The 23,263-nt window shown below is 40.3% G+C and overlaps 1 protein-coding gene across 1 annotated transcript; it reads right to left on the reverse strand.

Annotated features, from left to right (window-relative positions):
• Nucleotides 1–112: 112 nt before the first annotated feature.
• On the reverse strand, nucleotides 113–22,892 carry LOC123971284 (adenylate cyclase type 2-like). The gene is made up of 17 exons (XM_046050002.1): nucleotides 22,881–22,892; nucleotides 22,134–22,295; nucleotides 21,063–21,212; nucleotides 17,619–17,767; nucleotides 16,078–16,189; nucleotides 14,987–15,114; nucleotides 13,320–13,478; nucleotides 12,028–12,160; nucleotides 7,887–8,063; nucleotides 7,755–7,795; nucleotides 7,582–7,662; nucleotides 6,492–6,561; nucleotides 6,087–6,184; nucleotides 5,320–5,404; nucleotides 2,894–3,034; nucleotides 1,140–1,292; nucleotides 113–352 (listed from the first exon to the last, which is right to left on the reverse strand). Exons 1-17 carry the CDS (start codon nucleotides 22,890–22,892, stop codon nucleotides 113–115), a joined length of 2,091 nt encoding a protein of 696 aa, XP_045905958.1.
• Between the last annotated feature and the right edge of the window lie 371 nt (nucleotides 22,893–23,263).

Consider the following 23,263-nt stretch of genomic DNA (forward strand, 5'->3'; position numbering starts at 1 on the left):
GTCATTTTAATAGGCTCTGCTCACCTGATGCGTGCAGGCGGCAGGGTCGGGGGTGGTGTTTCAAGCAGATAGCATTGACCTTAAGTGGGCCTAATAATTGTTTCATTACTGCCTAAAGCAGAGAAGAGAGAGAGAGAGCGAGAGAGAGAGGGAGTGTTTGCAGGTACCTTTCCAGCGTAACTGTGGGGTACAGCGCTTCGCTAAATCCATCCAGCAGGGAGGCATGTGTCTGGAGGATGATGATGTTGTAGATCACCACGGCAACCAGCATCACCACCATCTTCAGCTCATAGTTGATCCTCAGGAACACCGAGCACGACACCAGGCCCAGTATACAGCAGTAGATGAAGTACTGGAGACAGAAAGAGAGGAAGAGAACATGGCGACCAAACACCTTTTCTCTAGAGCTGAAGCACCGCGCGGCCTCGGCACTAGATAACCCTGGTATGCGACCTCGTCATGAAGACTTGTGTCACGCACGACGCATGTATCAAGCTAAAGAAGAAAAAAACAAAACGTAGCTTTATTTGTTCAGTGTTCTCAGTAAATGTGCTGCTCAGCCAACATACTGTGTGGTTAGGAAGCAAGAACAGAACCAGAGTTTGCATACTGACATAAGAATGTGTCATTATTCTTATCCAACACACATTTTGTTTATGTAATACCAAAGAAAGAACTAATGGTAATTCTGTAAGCCTCGACTGTGCCCATTAAGAGTAAACAGGACAATGAATGAAAGCTTTGAGCTTTAAGAATTCTCCAATACGATGCCTTTTTTTCCTTGCTTGGTGTGAAAACTTAAGAGATTTGAAACAGCTGCACAAAAGTTTCCTTGTAAAACTGGGGGGAAAAAGCAGGGCCGTCTCTTAGAATTATTTTCTTTTCATGGTAAAGAGACACAGCTGACCACATGGTTCTGTGTTCACATGAGCAAAATGCGTCTATTCACAATTAAAGAAGAAAATGTATTACAGTATGTGCTGTGAAGAATTAGTATAAGCACATGTATCAGTTTTGCAGTTTTATATAAATATTTTAGATAACTGGACAGACATTAAAGCTGCTTTTTGAATTCTGGTGGTCAGTAATATTTATCTTCTTCCCAGCTCATGCTGTTGACCTCTCTCTGTTGTACTTACTGGCAGATAAAACTTGTTTTCTCCTGTGTTTTCTTCCGTGTAGTCCAACAGGCTGGCATTAGTTAGATTCACAGGTGGAGTAGTTATCAGGACTTCAGGTGGAGTAGTTGTCAGTTCGTCTTCCCCGGATCCTCCCGGATCCTCCACAAAGAACTAACAAACAAAACAGAAAGGATGGAGGGCAAAACGTTTGACCCATCGCTTAACTGTCTCAGCAGCCAGAACTGATTTACATTCCGTTTGCTGAGTGAAAATTTGCCCTGACGACAAGTTACTAAATTAACCAGTCTCTGGCTAAAAAACTGTGAAATTATGTTTTCATAATTTGGAGAGATCAGCAGAGCTGGATATAGCTGAGTGTAGCAACACTTCCTATAAAGCCTCTATCATTTTAACCTTCACAGGGTTGAGTTAGAAGAGAACATAAGTCTTCAGGTCACTGAATTTAAATATCTCTATTCAGTACATGTCCCTGGTTCTTTTCTTTTTTTTGTTTAAATGAGACAATTACACATATTCTTCATACTACGAACAATTGCACATTGTTAAATCATTGTTTTGCACAGTCCATCCTCTTCGTTTTAAACATGTACAGCGCTTTTCATTTTACACATCCATTTGTTTCTGAAACTTCTTTTGCAGTACTTGTTTTGTCTTTTTCTCTTACTATGTTTATTGTGGGCGTTATGCACCTAAATACCAAGACACATTTCTTGTATGTGAAAACCTACTTGGCAATAAACAGATTTTTGATTCTGATACTTAGCTGATCATTTTTAAACAAGCGTTCCTCCTGTGTGCATCACCAGGTGCAATACCTCTAGCACCTATAGCAATAAATAAAAGGATAGTCACAATAATCTGCGACCACGGTAGATAATCAAAAAAATGTGGGATTCAAATATAAACACGTTAAACATTTTCTGGTGTTTTGTAGCCTGTGTCAATTAGCTGTTCTTCTTATCGAATGGTTCAGAGATGCACAGGTTAAATGTTCTAAGTCTTTTTTTGTGAGTCAAATTTGAACAACTACACCACATGAGCTGTGGGGATTAATTGCACTTTTGATACAGTTTTTTTTTCTCTGTCGCATGACAATAATGTAACTTTAAAAGAAATTTGACAAGCAGTAATGTGACCATAAATAATGCTGATGAAGCACAACTGTAGGCTTACCATGGCAGACTTTACGTTTCATGTTAAATCTTCCATAAATTATAAACACTACTGCTACTCAACCTTACAAAGTACAGCCATCTTATAAAACAATGATATGTATTATGAAGGCTTATAGCAACTTCTATATTGCATATTGCTTAAGTACTGCATTATGCAGTTATGGACATCATTGAAAGTGTTACATTTGGTGTTATAATCAGACTATAGCTATGAAATACAGTCAAGCGGATCTTTATATAAATTATAAATATTAAACAATTAACTATAATTCAGTGTGTTTTCTTTTTTTGCATAACAGCACTCTGTTTAAGTGATTTATTAAAATATAACTTGCAGGAATGTTTTACTGTTGAAATGTCATTTTAAAGGTGCCTTGGCTCTAGCAGCATTACGTTAATGGTAGTACTTTTCTCCTCAGTATGACTTAAATCAAATTAAATAATCAAAGATTATATTATTTCCAATGTACTATTGCAGCTACTGTTAGGACATGCAGTGACTTAGACTGTTCCACAATCACCTAATACATCAGGCGACCAAACACATCTACAACATCTTAACCTGCGGCTTCTCACCATATTGAAGACGGCCATCACCAATATGAGAGCAGTGGTCGTCATGGTGAGGACCAATCGCAGCCAGGGATTATTGGTGACAATGATGTGGGAGGAAGTTGGGAACCAGGTCAAAGAGCAGAAGGACCCCTTCCTTCCCTGCTGAGGATGCAAAGAAAGAGAAGGGATAGTTAGAACAGGAAGAAGCAGAGGACAGACCCAAAGCACACCTCTCTGTGGCAAACAATTAATATTCTTCCTGCTCAAACTACTAGAAAATTATACGTCTGGTCGTTATTTTTATAGCGCAGCTCCGTCGATTTTTACTACGTCTCATCAGATTTAAAACAAAGCCAGGAAGTATAGGACCAAGGCTCATCTATCACATATATGACAAACAAGGCGGTGCATCATTAAAAATCAACTGGAGTAGTGACATTACCTTTTGTTGAAAAAAATACTCAAGAGTTTTTTTATCTTCCTTGAGGTTTTCTGTCAGGTGGATGCAGTGGCGCTTTCTTCGTAGCAACAGCTAAGCTCATTTGACTTGAAAAGACATTTTCCAAGAAATGCGTTTGATCGCAATAGCCGTGTGATGCACTCTTTCACAGATGAACAGAGCACGTTCTTTAACTATAATATGACCCATTAATAATTACTTACACAAACCCAATTGGCGCATGGAGCTTAAGCACACACACACACACACACGCACAGTGTATGTTAGACAGCACACACACACACACACAGGGCCTCTCAGTAGTCAATTGTGTTTTTTCACCAGTGACTATGGCGACTTTCAAGAAGAACATGTTTAGTATTAAATAAATGGTTCTTATTGAAGCAGTGCAGAAAGCTGATATCTAGGTAAGGGCAGACCCAAGGTTAGTGATAATCCCCCTTTAATGAGACGTGACCCACTTACTGGGTGACAGTAAAAAATGGAAGAAGGAGGAAAATGGTGCTCTTAAAAGGACAAATCATTAACTGATTGTCCATAAAACACTTGTGATAGGTAGCTGTAGCAGCTTGTTAACAACACCTATCCCTGCACTTGTGCTGGATAAAAAACCACAGCAGTGAACTGAAGGATGACGTCTTGTATAAAGGAAAATAAAAGGTATAAGTAGGTAAAAGTATACATTACAGCTGCGTGACTCGAGTTAAATTTTTCTTTTCCCCTGGTTCTTAGAGTCAATATTTGTGCTTAAAGAAGGTTTAGAAGTACTAACTATGACATGAAATCGATTTTTTTCTTTTCATCATAGTTGTTTTTGATTATTTATACATATTTGTTTGTTGCTTGTTGGATAGCTCAGGTGAGATGATGGGTGCTGAAACAAAAGCCAGCGGCAGTACAAATACATTTACAATACAGTTTTTGTCAGGCGGTTGTCTAGTTTTCGCACTTACATCTAGTTTCAGTAAAAAGTTCTTTATCTATCTTGTCAAGATGTATCTTGGCATTAGATGAAGGATGAAGGATGCAACTTCTTAGAGTTTTAACGTTGAACTCAGTGTTATCTAATGCACACTTACTACACAGGAGTGTAGGAAAATGAATTTGTGTGAAAGAAAAGGAAAGACTGAATGCACCCTTGTTGGAGATGCAACGTCCATCCATTCACCCATCGTCAACCGCTTATCCTGTGTACAGTGTCGCGGGGAAGATGCAACGTGAGGCATCAAATTCACAACACATATTTATACTAAAGCTACAGGCTGCTGCCAAATCTCAAACAGCTGAGACAATTACCAGATTATTAACTGATAAAAAAACAAGCCTTTAATTAAACAATATTTGTCAAAACAAAATAGAAAAAAAACATAAAACATTAGATGGGCAATGCAAAGATAGAGAATTCAACCTTTCCTTCTTTTTCACAGTAGTTTGCTGAAAGTAAATACTTTACAATAGTACAGCACTATAATGGGTCCAGAGGGTATCTTTTGAGCTGCTCACAATTTTCTCCATCATTTTGTCGTAGGAGATCAAAATAGGAGATTTATACATGAAATCATATTCTGGAACATTGAAAGTCAGACACTGCTTTACGCTGCAAATGCAGATATTCTGAATGATTGAGGCAAACTACATATAGCATATATAGTATATGAAGAATATAATAATATAGTACGTCACAGACATATATCAAGACATATGCAATTTTGTGTAATGTAATTTTGTTTGACAGACTCAGTGTTGCATGACTGTCTGCAGAGTGGGAATACATCAGTTCTGATGGATAGATTATTATGGCATAGGCATTTCTACAGGAAACTTCCGAAGGTGAAGTGTTAATGACATGTACTTGTAGGAAAAGGACTGTGTCATCAGCAAATAGAAGACAACTGGACTATGTGCGTACAGGATTTCTCACTCTTAACACAGATTTGGCGTGTGTGTGTGTGTGTGTATACACATTGATAAATCCATGTAAACCCACCAGAACATGACCAGCAAAGCAAAGGAGCAGGATCAAAGCCAACAGCAGGAATGTCAGGCCAAAGGAGATCCCCAGCACAGCAGTTCTGCAACACAAACACACACACACACACACATTACTCTAAACCCTCTTGGCACCTTTCGGCCTTCTGCAGTGCCATCCTGGGCAATAAATGTAATGAAGGTTCTAATGTATTCTACCTCAGACCTCCAATCCATTTACACTGAGTAAGCACAACCGTGGCTTGTACAGTAGCATACTGTATGTGCTTCATAGTGCAGCTGCATTCACGTAGCACTTTTTCTAAGGAGGAACACAGTATGGCTGATTTAAGGATCGCTGCCATTAAACAGATGATGTCACGTCTAAATGTGCGGAGCGCTGCGGCGACACACAGAGCAAAGATAAAGAGAGCGAGAGAGAGGTGAATTAAACAATCAATGGCCTCTCAGATGCTGATTTACACCTTTGGCTCCCAGAGGCAATAAATTAGCATGGCTGTGAATTTCTCTCCCCCGCCATTAAAGAGACGACACACTTTGATTCACCTGATCTATAATCACTACCAGACATGGTGCCCTTTCATCTCGACCTGCTTTTTAGCATTCTGCCTCTTGCTCCCCTGCCTCTTTCATTTCAGTGTGGTTCTGTTGATGAGACAGCTGGCGTCAAATGGCTTTTTCACTTCAACCTGCCGCCACAGCTGGAGTTTGCTGATGCTATGGGGGACTGTGCAGTGCAAATCCTGTAAAGTGGTGCAGACTTACTTCGGCAAGACGAGGATCTGCACGATGAATATACAGCAGAATATGAGGCAGGCGCAGGTGACATAGTACTTGAAGGCTGGTAATGTCGTGGATCTGTACTGTTGAGAGAAGATATGGCACATATGAGGATGTGTAATGTAGCAGCAGTAAAACATGCTAAGGCATCAACACTGAGCATGTACAAAATCAAAATATATCAGCTTCTGTGTGGAATGAAGCAACAGCAACCCATAAATTAGACAAATGTCGAAATGAGTATAAGTTGTAGTATGGAATACATAGTGTACTGTCAGGTTGCACAACCTCCTAATGACTTCTGTTTCACTGATAACAGAACAATACAGATCCATTGATTTGTTTCCCCTGTGCACAATGCTGGCTGCTGGTTTGTATGCATTCACCTACCTCTTTCTCCAGAGCTTTGTTGTGAAAGAACAATGAGATCCTCTGGATGTCCTCAGACTTCAGCCACTGTCTGAAGACACAAGCGAAACACACAGATTCAAACAACACAGTGGGACCAGGCTCTCGGTTGTGTTATGTGGTATCTGAAAACTCCTCATGGTGCTGCAATGAACCAAATACTAATGTATGAACTGAATTACATTTTAAATTGTGCAAAGACAAGTGAATAAAGCCAGCTTTTTCTTGGTGCGTCGGCCCTCTGGCCCTGCCATAGCTGGTGGGTTTGTCTTGCCCTGGGTTGCTGGTTGCACTTTGGTTTGCCCTTCAGGTCCTGGTAGGCAGAGGCTGTATTAGTGCAACTGGGGGCAGTGCACCTGGCCAGTAACTCTCTTGGGTGTAAATTACATTAAAAATACTGTTCACTTGGAAAAGATCTCAGCATTGTGGCTATTTATTATCTAAAATGCCTTATAAAAGGACAACACAGGAAATAACTGTAATTTACATCCTTATTATGTTAATATGTTGCCAATAAAACTGCTTTGTCACATCTATTAAACAGGATAAAACCTGCATCTTAAGTTCATTACACAATAGAACCGATATTTTGTGTTTCCATTGGCAAATGTTGTGGATGGTACCAACAGAACCATTCCATTCCAGTTTTTCAAACACGCCATCCCATCGACTGAGACAAAGACTCTAAACACTCCACACAAAGTCCCCTTGGTGTAATAAACAGTACATACAGAGAAACACGAAACATTCAATGTTCTCCATTGTGTTCCTTTGTTTACTGTGTCGCATTAGATATCATATCACACTGCTGTCGTGGTGGATGCGGCTCCATCCAGTAACAAACCGTGTACATTTAAGAGTCCTGTCTGCAGTGCAGTTCAAGGGTACTATACCAAAAGTGTTTGGTGGAAATGTGGCTTAAGTCAGTTATGGCTCCATATATAATAACTACAGTACCACAATCAGAGAACAGAGCGTAGAAGCTGATGTTTCTACCACTAAGTACTGTCAAGTACTACTGTATTGTCAAAAGTGATGCAGAAAGAGGATGTCCAGCAGATATGATGCTTACTTCTGCGAGTTAATGCCGTCGATGGTGCGAATCATTCGCTCATTGAGTTCCTCCTCAAACCTCCTCCTTTGAGATTTGGACCTGGGATCGACAGGAGGGGGGATTTAAACATGGACACAGAATAAAAGTGCTCCCATAAATGTGTTATAAATGCAGTAATGGTCCTAGCTCACCTCTCTCGCCTCTGGAAGTGGTACTGCCCCATTGGAACGTCCTGAGACAGCAATGAGACCATTCAGTTACTCATGACTGATAGCATCTTTGTGGGTGTGTTTGAAACACAGAGAGCACTGCATTGTACTCACAGTTGTGTTGATCTTGCCATTGTCTGTAGTCATGCTATCTCGATGGTGAAGGTTGGCGAAGGGCTTGGCAGCACCCCAGGACTCCAGGTATCGGGTCATTCTGACAGACGCCCTCATCTTCCCACCATCCAGAGAGGGACGAGACCGCACACCCAACAGAGGGCTGTGCTTTTCAGTCTGGGGAAACAACAGGAATAGACAAGCTCGCAGGTGATCATTGACATTTCTTTGCGAGTGGAATGACTCCGGCCCAGCCGAGTGAGACTATGTCACTTTTGCTGCACGGCGGCCACTGTGGACTGGAAACATGTGATGTGGTAGAAAAGAGTCAGCAAGTCAGCAAAGTGACTCCGTAATGTCCATTTTACCCTAATCTATCTAAAGTTAGTTAACGTTAGCTAACATAAGATACTGGTCTTAACAGACCGATTAAGGTTTCACCCTCAAAACCCCTGACTATATATAGTGATTTTATTGCTTACAGATACCAAGTTTTGTTGTTTCAAAAGTTACATGATCTCGCTTAAACACTTTCGTAATCTATGTTCATACCTGTAAATCTGAGACCGCCATCAATTTCAGTTTTAAGTAATTTACTCTCATTGTGAATGTTTTTAAAACACACTTTGTTAATTAATGTCATGCAAACAACGATGTACAATACATTTAATGAAAGTGAAATGTGTGCCAATTCACAATGTCAATATCTCGTAAGACCACGTAAGTTACCATTTAAAACAAATTAGAATGGTCTACATAACTTAGTACAAACATAACATGTACAAACCTTTATTTCCCACTCAGTAGGTGTAAAGTAAAAAAGGACTGGGTACTTTGGGAACACTGGTCAATTGACAGCTCTTGAAATCTGTGACCTGCCTGTCGATGTTCTGAACTACTTAAAACACTTCTGGAGAATGCTGCAGCTATCCTTTTATTTTGGCATGTATGCTGAGTGCTTCTCTCTGACAAACACCACTCCACTTCATTGGCCTGCATAAAGCCATACAGCAGTGAAAGTGAATTGATTTCTTCTTTTTCCAACTTTTAGGGAAAATCATGGGTGATTTGTCAGATGATGTTCCTTGTTCCATTCTTCTGGTTATTTATTGCACTTGCTGATGGAGATGGGTATTGTGACGGGCCAAACATGGCACATAAGCCTGTGAAAATTGAAATAGACACCGTCCATAATGGCGGTGTTCATTTCCCGCGGCTGTACTGAACAGCTGTGACAGTGACAATCAATAGCAATGACAATGATGGTGGAGATGATACCTCCTGCGACCCATGCTCCTTATTTGGCCTTGACCCATTCAGGGCTTCTTGAAAATGTCACTGTGCACCCACAGCCCTTTTGCAATATCTGAAAGGAGATTGAAAACTCATCTCTATTACGGTAAATAAAGGACACAGTGTAGCATCTTGTCATATTTTGCAGAGACCTCCTATAAGGTCATAATGTTATGTTGTAAGAAGACAAGAATTTACCACAATTGAAATACCCAGAGGCTCCGGGAAGACTGCTGGTTTACTTAATTAATGTAAGGCTGCATGTAGTATGGCATCCTAGAAAATCTGATTGGTTAGTGTCAATCTTGATCTCTTGTGAAATTCACTAATACAGAGCACAGAGAGTGCTATTAAAAACGCAGCATGCAGCTTGTATGATTGCCCAAATAGCGTCTCATTTCAAAACTGAACAACTCAGCAGAGGAAATCTTGGAAACATGTTGTCCACTGATAAAATGTGTCAAGTATGTCAGCACAGATAGATTCTTCTTCTTTTACTGACATTCTTATCAGGACTGGACTGGGACAAAAAATGGGCCCGGGCATTTTTGACACCCCTCGTCAATACACCATGCTTCCATATAACATGTGTACCTACTGTAATATTCCCCCAAACCAGCTGAGTGGTATGTGCCGTAGATAAGTGTACCAGTGCAAATTAATCAGTGTACTCACGTGCAATCATTTACTGACTCCATGGTGATGAGAGGTGGCAATGGAGTACACAACTCATACTCATGTACAAGTAGCCTACAAGTAATTTTCACAGCAGCGTGGGATTAGCCAACACGATGCTGACAAAATAACCTCACCTCAGCCATTAGGACAGTTAGCCAAGTTAAAACTGCATTAGGAAACTATGCTAGCTACAAAAACAATGTCTAATAGCTTATGCAGCGCTGTATAACAGTGAGTTCACCAGCAGCAGGTGAAAGTCTCACTTTTATGATAGAGTTATGATAATGGTATAATCACTGACCTTAATTGAAGTAATCATCATCATTGTTACTACGGCATGGCACACACCCTACCCACGGGCATCACATTTATTGATGAAATATATGATTGGGGGGGGGGGTCTGGTGGTTTCTCTCCCAGAAAATTTAGAGAATTAAACACTTAATTTCCTCCATTCTGGAGACATTTTCTGCACCAATTTATGGTGAAAATGTCTTTATTTAAATAAAGGGAAACACAAAATTCAGGTGGCCGATGACAAATCAGAATATAAAAATATAATAGAATATAATGCAGTAATCAGTTTTTAACTTAAGTTACTTTTTTTGGACAACGCAAATTTCTTCTATATTTACAATGCATTGCAGGTTTTCTTAAAGTGCCAATAAACCTTTCTTATAGCAACATTTCTTCATGTAAGTTCTATTTTAGAACATTTTTAAAAAAATGCTTTTTAAAAAGTGATGGGGAGAACATCTGCCATCTCAAAAAGTGGTGGGTACATGTCCCCAGCGTCCCCAGTGTAACTGACACCTATGACCCTCCCTCCCGACGGGTCCCTGTTAAACTACTCCATGCTTACCGCTTCACCTCCACTCTTCTCCTGCTCTCTCTCTCTCTCTCGGCCCTGTCACTGCTTCTCTGTCACATGCCTCCTCCTCTGCCTGGCAGTGGCCATAGCTCTCGATCCTGCCTGTGCCTGTGCTTCCACTACGTCGTGTAATGCAGCTGATATTTGCTACTGCAGCCCCAGTAGCAAACAGATCGGTTATTTTCGCGCATTTGGTGGCCTCCATCTTAAGACTATTTTCTTTGGCCCACAATGCAAGAAACAGAGGCCACAAGAAGGGGTGGGGGCTTAGTGGATTCTTTTGTTTGAATACACTAAATATCTGACACTCCTGCGTGATAAAAAACACATTGTTTCCACCAATGTGTTTTGGTTTTTCTTGCAAAACCTCAAACAGACACTGGTGAGAATCCGGGAATCTTCACTCTGAGAACTGGGAGAGTGTTTAAAGTGATGACTTTAGGGAAAGCTACCAAACACTGGTCAAACTCTTTGGAGAGGAATCAGAAGAGGAAAATGAGAAGAGGAAACAGATGCACTGGAAAGCATAAAGGCCTAAATTCTTGAAAAGAGAGATGCCACTGAGAACCCTGAGGCCTATGAAGCTAGCACATAGTGAACAGAGGATGCCTGAAGGAGAAAAAAGGAAGGTCTCACTGCAGATATATAAGGGGGTGGGTGCATCTTAGCCAAGTTACGGAGGGATTAGGGAGGCAGAGGACTGTTAAGCACAGTTTTTCGTTTGCCAAGCCAAAAACAGCAGAGACTGTTTGCCAACAACATATTCTATATAGAGATGTTCTCTGCAGAAAGTTCACAGAAGAGGAAGATCTCTTAAACGTCTTTAACCAGCCTTTATGTCCTGCTTAGGCAGGAGGAGCAGCATTATGCCTCAAGCAGCGAAAAGGACGCTTGACTGAACCCTTGCTGAGATGTTGTTCACTTGATAACATACTGTCATTGGTTCACTACACACTAATATTATTTTACTATACTTGACACTGTCAAAACTGTTTGCCTACTATGCTCTTGGCAGGATGAAGAGTGGGATTTTTTTTTTGTGAAAACTTGATTTCACTCAAAACAACAAATGTCTAACTGACGATAGATGAAAATTCAGGGGATCACCAGTCAGCGGGCTTCATCATCTGGGGACCACCAATATCTGTACAAAATGTCAATCCATCAAATAGCTGCTGAGATATTTCATTCTGGATCGGTAAGTGGTGGCCTGACAAACCAACCTACTGCCATCCATATAGCAACACCGCTAGCATGCCTAAAAACAGAGTAATCTAAGAAATATTATCCGTATCTGACCTTGGGGTTGATGACCAGGAAGGTGACCACTCCATGTTCTTTCAGGTAGGAGTCTCGGCTCTGTCCGTTTCCAGGCTCCACCTTATATGAGCCCTTTAAATGCTCCAACGTCACCGAAGAGATATGGACCCTCCTAGAGAGGAGAGAGGAAAGTATAAGGGACAATGAGAGGTTAAGAGCTTGCGTCACTGTTTCATTAACAGCTCTATGAAAATATGTTATTTTTCTTTCTACCTTAATAACAACTCTAACCTGCGATTCTCCTTTTTTCAGGTTTGCTTGTTACCCTTGCTAACAGAGAGGCATGTGGATGGGAATGTGTTATTTCATCGGGCATATTTTACAGATACCTTTCAGCAGGCATGAGAGGAGACAAACCATTAGCAGCTCAGTGAGACAACATGGTGCCACTGGAGAGCTATTTTCAATGGAGCATACACATAACCACCTGCCAATTTCCCCATGCTTGTTACAGTGCAAGGACAACGGCAGACCTAATGGCCGCGTAACACATGTAGAACTGATTGGTGAAATGAGGTGGTTATAATTGACTACAATGTTTATAACAGGGTAGACAGGCATAATTATTCCATGTTCCATGTCAGTCTGTGAACGTGTGCATTTCCTGATACAAAACAAGTAACTAATGAGCCAAGTTATTAATACAGAAGACTCATATATACATATTTTCAGCTGAGTGGTGATTGTGCTTTTTCTTGGTGCTGCTGCAACACACATCTACAGCTGAGGGAACAAGGGGGTGGATTACTGGGGTTCAGACAGCATTGATTTCAGAACACTGATACTGATATGAATATTTGTCCTAGGTTTGGCTGGCTGATCTATGATATCCCATGCTGATTACTGATACATCTAACCATTTCCACACCCCTAAAATGAAAAGAGCAAAAAAGCCAGTATTGAGTGTTATTCTTTTAAGCCTCCTTGAGAGACTAACTCTCCACTGAAACGCAAGATGATGATGCTATGGCACTGTTGGCCATTGGGATTCAGTCACTTCTACTTTAGGCCACATGGAGCTGCAGTGGAGCAGATGGGAATTAACAGACTTGCTAAAGTGCGACTCAACATTAATCACTGAGAGAGCAGTAAGCGTTAGTCAAATCCCAGCGCACAGCTTCGTCTCTGGCTTACAATCTAAAATTGGCACCCTTGCAGGTACATGCCTCTACTTTGCCAAACACACAAGAAGTACAAGGACTTGCAAAGCGGCACTTCAAATAGCAGTGAGATCAAGTGAAACATTCTTTGAAGTACTGGTTATATCTTACCCTGGCACACCTCCTGCCTCCATGTGATTGGCCAATGTTACATCATGTGACCACACATCATACTGCCACTTCCGGAGGCCAATGACACCACACAGGACATTCCCAGAATGAACACCAACACGCATGTTGATATCGACTCCGGTTGCATCTCGGACCTTCCTGTGGAGAGTAACAGAAGAATTCGTCTTTAAAGGGGTAGTTCCACCATTTTGGAAAATGTGGTTATTCACTTTTTTTCACGAGATGAGGAGATTATTATCAGTTGCAAAGTAGAAGTCGGAAGTTGGGACGTGGTTAGCTTAACTTAGCATAAAGACTGGAAGAAGGAGGAAACAGCTTGCCTGGATCTCAAAAACACACCTCAGGATAAATGCCTTAAAGAGGTGGTATTATGCTCATTTTCAGGTTCAAAATCCTATTTAGGGGTTGTACCAGAACAGGTTTACATGGTTTAATTTTCAAAAAACACCATATTTTTTTCATACGGCACATTGCTGCAGCTCCTCTTTTCCCCCTTTGTTTAACACTTCGTTTTAGCTATGGAGTGATACATCTTGTCTCTATATGATCTTTGTTGGGAGTTGCACATGTGCAGTTCCTAGTTAAGGACTACCAATCAAAAGCAGAGAAGGTCAGGGGTCAGCGAAAAGCCGGTAATAGCCAATCAGAAGCAGAGAAGGGCGGGTCAGTGAGAAGCAAACAGGGCTTTGTTTCAACTATACATGTTGGTTTGGCTGGAGCAACAGTTTCAGAGTGGTGAGTTATTAATCTGTAACAAAAGTATCTTTCATCCATAAAGTTTTAACTGAGCTCTGTCTCTACATCACAGTAACAACTTTATGTCCATTGACTGCCTGGAGGGTAGCTAGTGTTTGGGAGATGGGAACTCCCTTTGGGCTGGACTTTGGGCTTTTTCACTTTGCAAACCTATTACATGCACGAAAAAGATACATAACTCAATAAAGGAGAGGGAAAAAGCCAAAAAGCATATACCTCTTTAAGATGCAAGATTCAAGTTGGTCCCTTTACAATTTTTAAATAAATTTTTATTTAATCTGTACACAAAAATATGTGTAAGGTTTTATGGGGAGTTACATGCGGGAACAATTTCTTGCTTAATCAAGCATATTCACCAAAATGTTTTTTTTTTAAAAGTGTGTATAATATTGTCTCTCATTGCTATTGCCAATGCTGCCAGTAACCATATGTACTTTGTGACATATGTCAAAATGATTCAGTGCTTCCTCCAGAATTGAATCCTAGTCAGGGTAGAAAATCCTCCATACCAGCACTGAAATACAGACTCTGCTTCATTGTGTCAGAGGTGGACGATACCAAATGGCAACTTTAATCTGATTGTGATTAAAGGTCAGTGCCGGCAAGCAAACATGTTGGTTTATAAAACTAATGTGTGTGTTCATGCATGAGTGAAACACAGAGAGCAGAGGGGGAAGCTGAAAGGGGTGCTTCTTTCATTTGCTTGAAATTTTTATTTGTTCAGTTGGGAGGCTTATCATATTGAATTCACATTGTGTTTACTCTGGAGTTCAAACAGAGCTGGCATTCCTTCTGCTCAATCTGTTTGACAGGCGTGTGTTTGTTTGTGTTTGTGTTTCCGTTTGTGTGAGCGAGAGAGAAAGAGGAGAAAGAGAGATCTGGTATTTTACTTGATGGCCTCACACATATCCAAGCCCATCTTCACGCAGTTCCTGGCGTGGTGAGGAAGCGACTCAGGCAGACCAGAAACACAGTAGTAACAATCTCCCAGAATCTTGATGCGCATACACTCGTTTTCCTTAAGTAGAGAGAGTTAAAGAGGAGGCAAATGGGGATTACTTGAAACAGAAAGAGGTGTATGTAGAATCTGTCCAAAACGTTACATATCTTTTGTAACACTTAACCATTTCATTTATTAAAGGCCGCTTCTCTTTCTCACCTCCACACAACCCTCACACACACACACAGTCACAGCCATCAAGCCCAAAATCATACGCCCACACACATAACACATTAGCTCTTATTCCACATGTGGGATGTGTAACAGCTCATCGTTGGATAAGGTTTATATAACGGCAGCTTTCATCAGGCAGGAAGACAGCGCTGCCGGACGCAAAGCTGAGCGAGCCAGACTCAACTGTTTATACCCGAACAGAGTCCCAGTGAGACCGTGAGATGCACTCTGACCAGCCCACGCTGCTACAACCTGTGGCTGTTAACACACGGCGCTCTGGGAAGGTACAGTACGAAGGCCGACACTGGCCGCAGGACAGAGAAAACACTTATTTCACGCCTGCGCTTCATCTGATTGACAGCACAACACAGACTCTGTTCTCTCTTCTTGGTTCTTTTGTTATTAGCCAATTTGTCCACACTACTGCAATTAAGTCAACTGATTTAGACTTCAGGTAACATTAGCCGATGTATTATAGTTGTGAACAAAAAAACATGATTTTAAATCTTAAATTTATGTTTCCTATATTTTGTCTACCTCGTTCACATACTGTATAGGAAGGAGCATAAACACCACACAGAACAGTATAACGGAATCTAATACAAGCCAAAACAAACAAACAAAATACAGCTTCATAAATTACAGTTAAATCAACACCTCTCAAACATAGAGGACTGTTGTGAAATAATTTTTCCGGAGAGAATCCCTGGACTGGAAAAGCTGGGACTGTTAACATCTGTGGCACAAAGTATAAATTCTGTGTATGAAAAGTGAAATATAAATGATGATGGGCTTGTCTTGAGTTACCTTTGCAATCTGGTCAAACTTGCCAAAGAGTTCATTCAGCATATGCACAAGTTCCCCTGGGGAGCAGTCACTGGCCAGCCTGGTGAAGCCCACAATGTCAGCATACAGAATGCTGCAGAACACAACAAGAAACATCAAATAACATTGCATATCTAGTTTCCTGTTGTGATGTATGACAAGAGGCATAATGTTTTTCCATCCTTGGGCTTCATTTTATAAGTAGCAGTAATATGAAGCACTTCCACAGTTGTTGCACTTGATGCAATTGCTTTAAATTAACTTGTACGCAGTTCTTGAGCACCTTTACTATGGTACTGACAATATTGGAGGCAACTGAGGAAACAGTTTACCGCAGAAGAAGCCTTTGGATTCATACTTGACAATCTAAGAGGTCTGATTGAAGAAACAAATGTGTTGCTGCTCAGGTTTCCAATGCAGTAAAAAGAAATAATTTTTATTTATAATAATTTTATATCCAAATTTTCGCTATTTTATCTGGAAAATGCACCTAATTGTTGGTAGTGTGCACTTCCTTTTCTAAAAATATTTCACATTTACATTAGATATTTAAAAATTAAATTAAAATGCACAAAAAAGAAGCATGAGTGTTGCCAAATTGCTACATTTCTCAACACTGAAAAATATGGCAACAGCCAGTTTATTTGCTAAATGTGAAAAAAGGGAACTTATACAAACAGCACTTACATACATTATGTCTCCAGCTCCTCATGAATGTGACAAGTGTGCAAAACCTCTAGATGTATCTGTGCTATTTCCCAAAGAGAATGAATGATATTTCAGTGCACATAAAACCACACAATATAACCTGTCTCTCAACACCAATAACCAATTATTACAGCTGGTCTGACAGGTTAGTGGAGGCAGTAGCTGGTGTTTGGCTCTCTACTAACTGTCTAGTAAAAGCAGAATCACAATGACACCTGTCCTTGGGTGTTTGCGCTTTGTTCTAGAGAGATTGCCCTCTTCACAGCCAGAACATGTGAGAGTTTGTTATTATGGAAGGATAATAGACAGATTAACATGAGCACACACAAACACACACTCACACCTGAGTCCTGCTTAATAGGGACATACTGTTTCTCCTGTCAAGCTCCAGCATGAAAGAAAACAGGATTTTCGAGGATATTCTATGAAGAGGCTCTTATGGTTAGCCTGGATTTGTTTCTTTGAACCTCCACAATATAGAGGAGGATGTCATCTAGAACAGAGGACATAGGCTCCTCTTCATTTGGCAAAGTGACCTCAGTGCAACGGAGGTGGATTATCTCTGAATTGAATTTGGCCATGGCAATGAAAAGGAATAAGAAGATGGGAGGTAGAGAATCCAGCAAGAAAGTAGAGGATGAGAGGAGCAATCCAAAAGTGAAAGCAGGTAGAGAAGGGAGGACAAAAGAAGACGAGGGATGACGGGGCACGAGGTGGAGGACAGAATGCTATAGCAGCAATGTAGCGCTGAGATGAGAACAGAAAATAATAACCATTATTATGTGGTGGCACAGATAAAAAAGAAGGAATCTCACCTGACATTGGTGTGCCGCTGCACATAGAGATTGTGGAAGTTGTTGGTGCTCTCAGTTCGGCCAAAGTTGGGTCCCTGCAGCCTCTGGATGATCTCGGCTTTCATCACCCTGGCTATGTGAGCCGGCAGTAGTGACAACAGTAAACGCTCCTGATGACAGAGAGAGCAGAAGGTCGGGTTGAAAGCTCAGAGGAGGCAGAGTCAAACGATGTAATGAAAAAAAGACTAAACAATGAGGTCTGTGAGGACGTTTCGCCTCTCATCCAAGAGGTTTCAGAAGAACATACTTAAAGATGTTTTGAGGCGATGAGATATGAGAGGCAAAATCCTTGATTTTAACCTTCCTTGTAACAAGGCAACATAGTTCACTATGTTGCCTTGTTGACAAGATAAGGAAAATGAATGAATATTTGGATTTACACGTTAACATACAGTCACAGTGATAGAATAACATTGCTAAACTGATCCTACCACAGGATAATTAGCTCTCTGAGATACTATATGGGTCAGAATTCTCCCCAAATTAAAAAGTGCTATTACATATCTAAGCTATTTGTTGAACCACTAATACAGGATTTTTACAGAGGAATATACAGTTATATTATACAGTCATAATGAGACCCAAAGGTTCACATGTGTGCTATTACAGCTGGTAAAACAGTCGTTGGCGGGTTCAGGAGACTTGTAAAGCAGGAAAGGGGTGAGTTCATTTGTAAGTAAAGTTATACATCATCCATCGTGTTGATCCGTGAATATTTGTTCTTATGGAGGTGGAAGTTATTTATTCCCATGATTTGAACAACTTGAGACTTTTGTGATGTTGTACTATTGAAATAAATTAACAAAATGTTTAGTCTCCTTACTAGTTGTTCCTACACATTCAGAATCATCAATTATCATGCGGCTTGCTTGTAAAATGTATATTTTAAAGGCTCATAATTATGGTTTTGTATTTCTCTGTAATGTAGCACAGTGTTAACAATGTTACTTATAACATCCTTCATATGCCCTGGGACTCAAACCATTTCCTGAAGCCCCCAAAAAATATATTGGTTTTTTAATTAAATTAAAATTATAAACATTCGATGACTAGTGAACTTGAATAGCTACCAGTCGACTATGAAAATGTTTATTTGGGTGAAGCCATAGTGCTATGTAAGATGTTATTGGAGTTGCATATAACCAGGTTATTCTGTTCTATTTGATTAACCGGATAGACCAGAATATAATAACCCATAACAGAAGAGAAAAGATCAGTTATATTCTGCTCTGTTCACTTCTCTAATATACTGCATATAAATATAGCAATTGTCTTCCACAATATTTAACCTCCTTAATAGATTTTTCCTCCCTAATGATGGTTCCTTGGGGCTATTTTTTCAGCACTGAGCACAGGAAGCTAAAGTCAAATAGTGAAGAGCGATTGAGGCAAAGACATTTTCTTCATTTTCAAATATGCAAACCCGGCAGAGGAAAGCAATGAAACAAGTTCTGTCAATCATTGCCTGTGATTGTACATGTGAAACTTAAGAGAAATATACTTGTCAGACAGACTAATCAGTGTATGTCAAGTTCCCCTAGAACTTGAAGTTTCAGGTGGAAATATCTTAAACATGACATGGTTCAATACGGTCAGATAACCCAGAACAAGAAATGCAAGATCTATCACCCATAGCCGTTGTGTAATCATGTGAGCTGTGGCTTTTTGCTTTAATTTAGCACCATACACACCGGATGGTGGGTTGTTGGTGATTTTGGTATGCGTGTGCGTGCGTGAGTGTTTGGGCATCTGTGTGGGTCTGTGTGTGTATATTAGAGCGAGTGAATAGTTGCCTGAGGGGGTGTGACTCATAAATGCGGCTAACAGCAGAGAGGGTCATTACATTGTTCACACACCACAGGCTCATTTCCTAAAACACAGCAGCAAATTAAGTAGAGAGAGGGGTTGGGGGGCGGGGGCACTATAAATAGAAACTCACACCACACCACCCGCACTTATTTACTTATGCAGCACTGAAGCAATATGAACACTCTACTGTGAGCGTGCAGAGGGGTTATAATAGCCTCAAGAGATGTGGCTTTATTAATCATGTGTTTGAGTAATGAACTAAAGTGATCTGTATTCAGCTGAATGAGATTTGGCATTGTTTAGTTATGCACTGCCATTTGCGTGGATCCCTACACACACACACACACACACACACACACACACACACACACACACACACACAGAGGTGTGTTTCCATCACTTCAGAGGACATTACATTGACTTACATTCCTTTCCTGAATACTTACCCAAACCCTACCCATAACCGCTACTTGCCTCATCCTTACGCTACATCTTGGGATGTAGTCCGATCCTTTCTTCACCTAACCTTAATCTAAACCTAACCTTGCCCTTAGCTTAAACCAAGTCTTTACGCTAAAACGCAATGATTTAGGTTGGGACTTGCGTTTTGTCCCCAAAAGGATGGCAAGTCCCAACAATGTGACAAATTTATGTCTTCATAACATGAGTAATACATGTCATGTCCACACGTTGTGCACACACAAACACACACATAGAATATTCTGCCAACCTGTAGAATAAATGACACACAATCTGTCATAACTAACTTGAATAATAATTAATTTTAAATGTATTTGCATGTAATTGTAATATTTCTACATTAAAATTGTTTAAGTAAACGTATATTAATGAAAATATAAATGACGTATTTATAAATTTTACAATTCCAAAGTAAATAATAATGATAGCTAATCCCTACTAAAAGAACCAGCAGTTATTAATGTGTAATTTTATGCATCATTTCCCTGGTCAGAGAGAATGGCTAATGTCAGGGCAAAGAAGCTAATGTCAAGCAAATGTCACTGCATAATGCCTCTTTAGACATGTCTGACTTATGAGCTCCCCATCCCCAACAAAACTGAGAAGTGAAATATTTTGGCAATAAAACAGAATAAGTTTGAATTTCATTTGGGCTCTTATCCAGTATGTGTGGCCCTGAGAGAGACAAGTAACAGAAGCGTCTACAGCCAGCTAGCAGCTCTTTTCTGAAGCTTAGCAGGAATAATGTTTCCCATGTTCACCATATTAGTGTAGCTTGTTAGCATGCTAGCATTTGTTACCTAGCACTAAACACAAATCTGAGCCTGATGGAAATGTCGTTAGTTTTGCAGGTTTGTATTGGAAGTAAAATAAATTTTGATCTGACATTTGACATTCATAAGCTAATGTCTAGTATAGATGTAAGTTAATAGTTTGTTACTTTTTACATTTTGTAGTCTTAAATTGAAATATTTTTAGTAAAACAGTAACAGCTTTAAAAGCAAGTTCATGTGTCAGTAGCATCCTCAGCAATCTGGTGACAGTAAATGACATTGAGAGTTTAATCACACGTTATTTTCAAATCTGTGTGTGTGTGTGTGTGTGTGTGTTGTGTACCTGTTGGTGCTTCTCAAACTCTAGTTTAATGGGGGACTTGATGCAGTTACAGGTGTCTTGGTAGGTCTGTTTGAGAGCCAGGTCCATTAGATGTTTGTGGTAGGCTCCGGCCAGGTTACCACAGGTGAAGATGATCACATTAGCTAAAATCTGCCACATACACCAAATGCACACATATACACACAAAGAATAAGGCATTAAAATAAATGTTAGGAGTTGACGCACGTACAGTACGTGTAAATTCCCCACTATGTACCTCCTTCCACTTAAGCCTACATTATTACCTCGTAAAACCAAGCCAGAGCACACTCTTCGACTGTGCTTTTCCACCACTATGTCAACGTCAAGCGCTTTAAAATGCAGCCTTGCATATCAATAGGTTGTCACTGGTGCTGTATCCAAGGGCAATGAGTGTCTCTGAGCGTGTTTTATTGTTCTTTTTTCCCCATTATTGGTCTGTGTTGTTTGCTGTATTGATAGAAGCGCTATAAGCTTTCTGCTTTGTGGAGAGACTTTCTTTGTTCCAACTGTGAGACATCGACTATTGTGTCCCTGAGCAAGACACTTAACCCCTAGTTGCTCCAGAGGCGTGCGACCTCTGTAGCAATTGTAAGTCGCTTTGGATAAAAGTGTCAGATAAATGTAATGTACTGTATCAAGAGTATGTTCAGTCAGAGGCAGTGTTTTAAGAGCTGTTGCCCGAGTACATTAAAAGCAGTTAATTTGACTCTGGAGGCTTTGCTGAATGCGCTGTGCCACGATGATACAGGATGGGTTCACTGCTTTACAACCCAGACCTTATTAAAATGTTATACCTCATCATGTTTAATTGCGCATGGAACAGTCTTATCAATTTCAGTTTCAGAAACTAACCCCTGTGCCACAGCTAATAGTGCAGTGAAGAGATCATTTAGGCCTTCAGAAAACCAAAACGGGAAGCTCGCAGCAGAGTCATCTGGGCTACATATGTCACAGAAGGAGGAAGTCGCGTACATTGTAGATTTCAACAGTCCCGTATTGACCTGCATGTTCAAAGGTTTGGGGTTCAACATGAACAATCATCTGTTTTACCTGCCAGACTAGAGGTTCCAGTTCTGTGACGGTGGAGGCCAGACAGACGCTGAGGGTGACAGTGTGCGAGAAGCAGGTGATGGCGCTGGCGATAATGGCCCCTCTCATGGAGAAAGGCAGCATGGTGTAGACGACAAACACGATGAACAGGAAGAAGGACACCTGGAAACAGATTAAAAAGGCCTGAATTTGTCTAAAATAAACCAGATCTGTTCAAAGCTCTCAATATTTCGGAATACTTTATGATAACTTCTAAATTTCTTTCAACCATGTAGCTTTTGGTAGATTAATAAATCTAAGTAAACAGAGGGTATTACAGTTTTTCTCAGTCGCTTTGGTGCATTCCTCGATTCATCCTTAACATTTCCAAAACAGTAAGTGCATTTCTCTAAACAGGTAGTACAAACGGCACAACACAGTGGTTTACCTGCAAAAGCCCAGAACTTGCTCAAAATCCTTAGTCTATCTCTCAAAAGCAAATCTTTATGTCATTGAACTTGTCAGTGCCATCAGAACAACAAGTCCTTGTGTCTTGTTTATGAACAAGCAAGTCAAAATGTTTAGCCATCTTGTCAATATAACAGTGTACTCTGTAAGTATTTTCTGATGTACATTTTGGCTAAGATTTTGATGACAATGATTGAAAATGCACAAGGCTGCACTTTTTTTACTCATCATTTTCTCGTGATTTCGAGATAACCATAATGGTAATTATAGTGTGATTTGTTGTATCATTGGTTAGCTCACTTGGTAGAGCATAGGACTTATAGGTTTAAGGTTGTGTGCTCAATTCTCACTGAAGACTAAATTTTTCGTTTATATTTTTCATAATCCTGTTCAACAAAGACTGTTTCACATGCTCACATTACTGTAAAGCACGTGCTGGACTCCGTGTGTTCTTGGTCCACATCCATCAACCTATGGACTTTTCATTTCCCTATCTTTCCCAGGCAGAGGAAATTCCTTCTCATTCAGGGGAATCCATGTAACGTTACACATTTCCTGACGACTTTCGGAACCTTTGAAATAGCTGTCGGGAAATGTGTGATTGGATTCCCCTCAATCTCTTCATAACAAATTTGCTGAAGAGGATAATACACACAAAAGAAGAAAAAGAAAGTCAACAAGAA

The sequence above is a fragment of the Micropterus dolomieu genome, linkage group LG05 (genome assembly GCF_021292245.1).
Source record: "Micropterus dolomieu isolate WLL.071019.BEF.003 ecotype Adirondacks linkage group LG05, ASM2129224v1, whole genome shotgun sequence".
Classification (NCBI taxonomy): domain Eukaryota; kingdom Metazoa; phylum Chordata; class Actinopteri; order Centrarchiformes; family Centrarchidae; genus Micropterus; species Micropterus dolomieu.

Excerpts from the sequence above, each read along its gene's own strand:
- LOC123971284 (XM_046050002.1), bottom strand. Across the intron at positions 17,768-21,062 it reads AGTTTGAGAAGCACCAACAG|GAGCGTTTACTGTTGTCACT; the intron begins GTACACAACACA and ends CTCTGTCATCAG. Across the intron at positions 353-1,139 it reads AAAACAAGTTTTATCTGCCA|TACTTCATCTACTGCTGTAT; the intron begins GTAAGTACAACA and ends TTCTGTCTCCAG.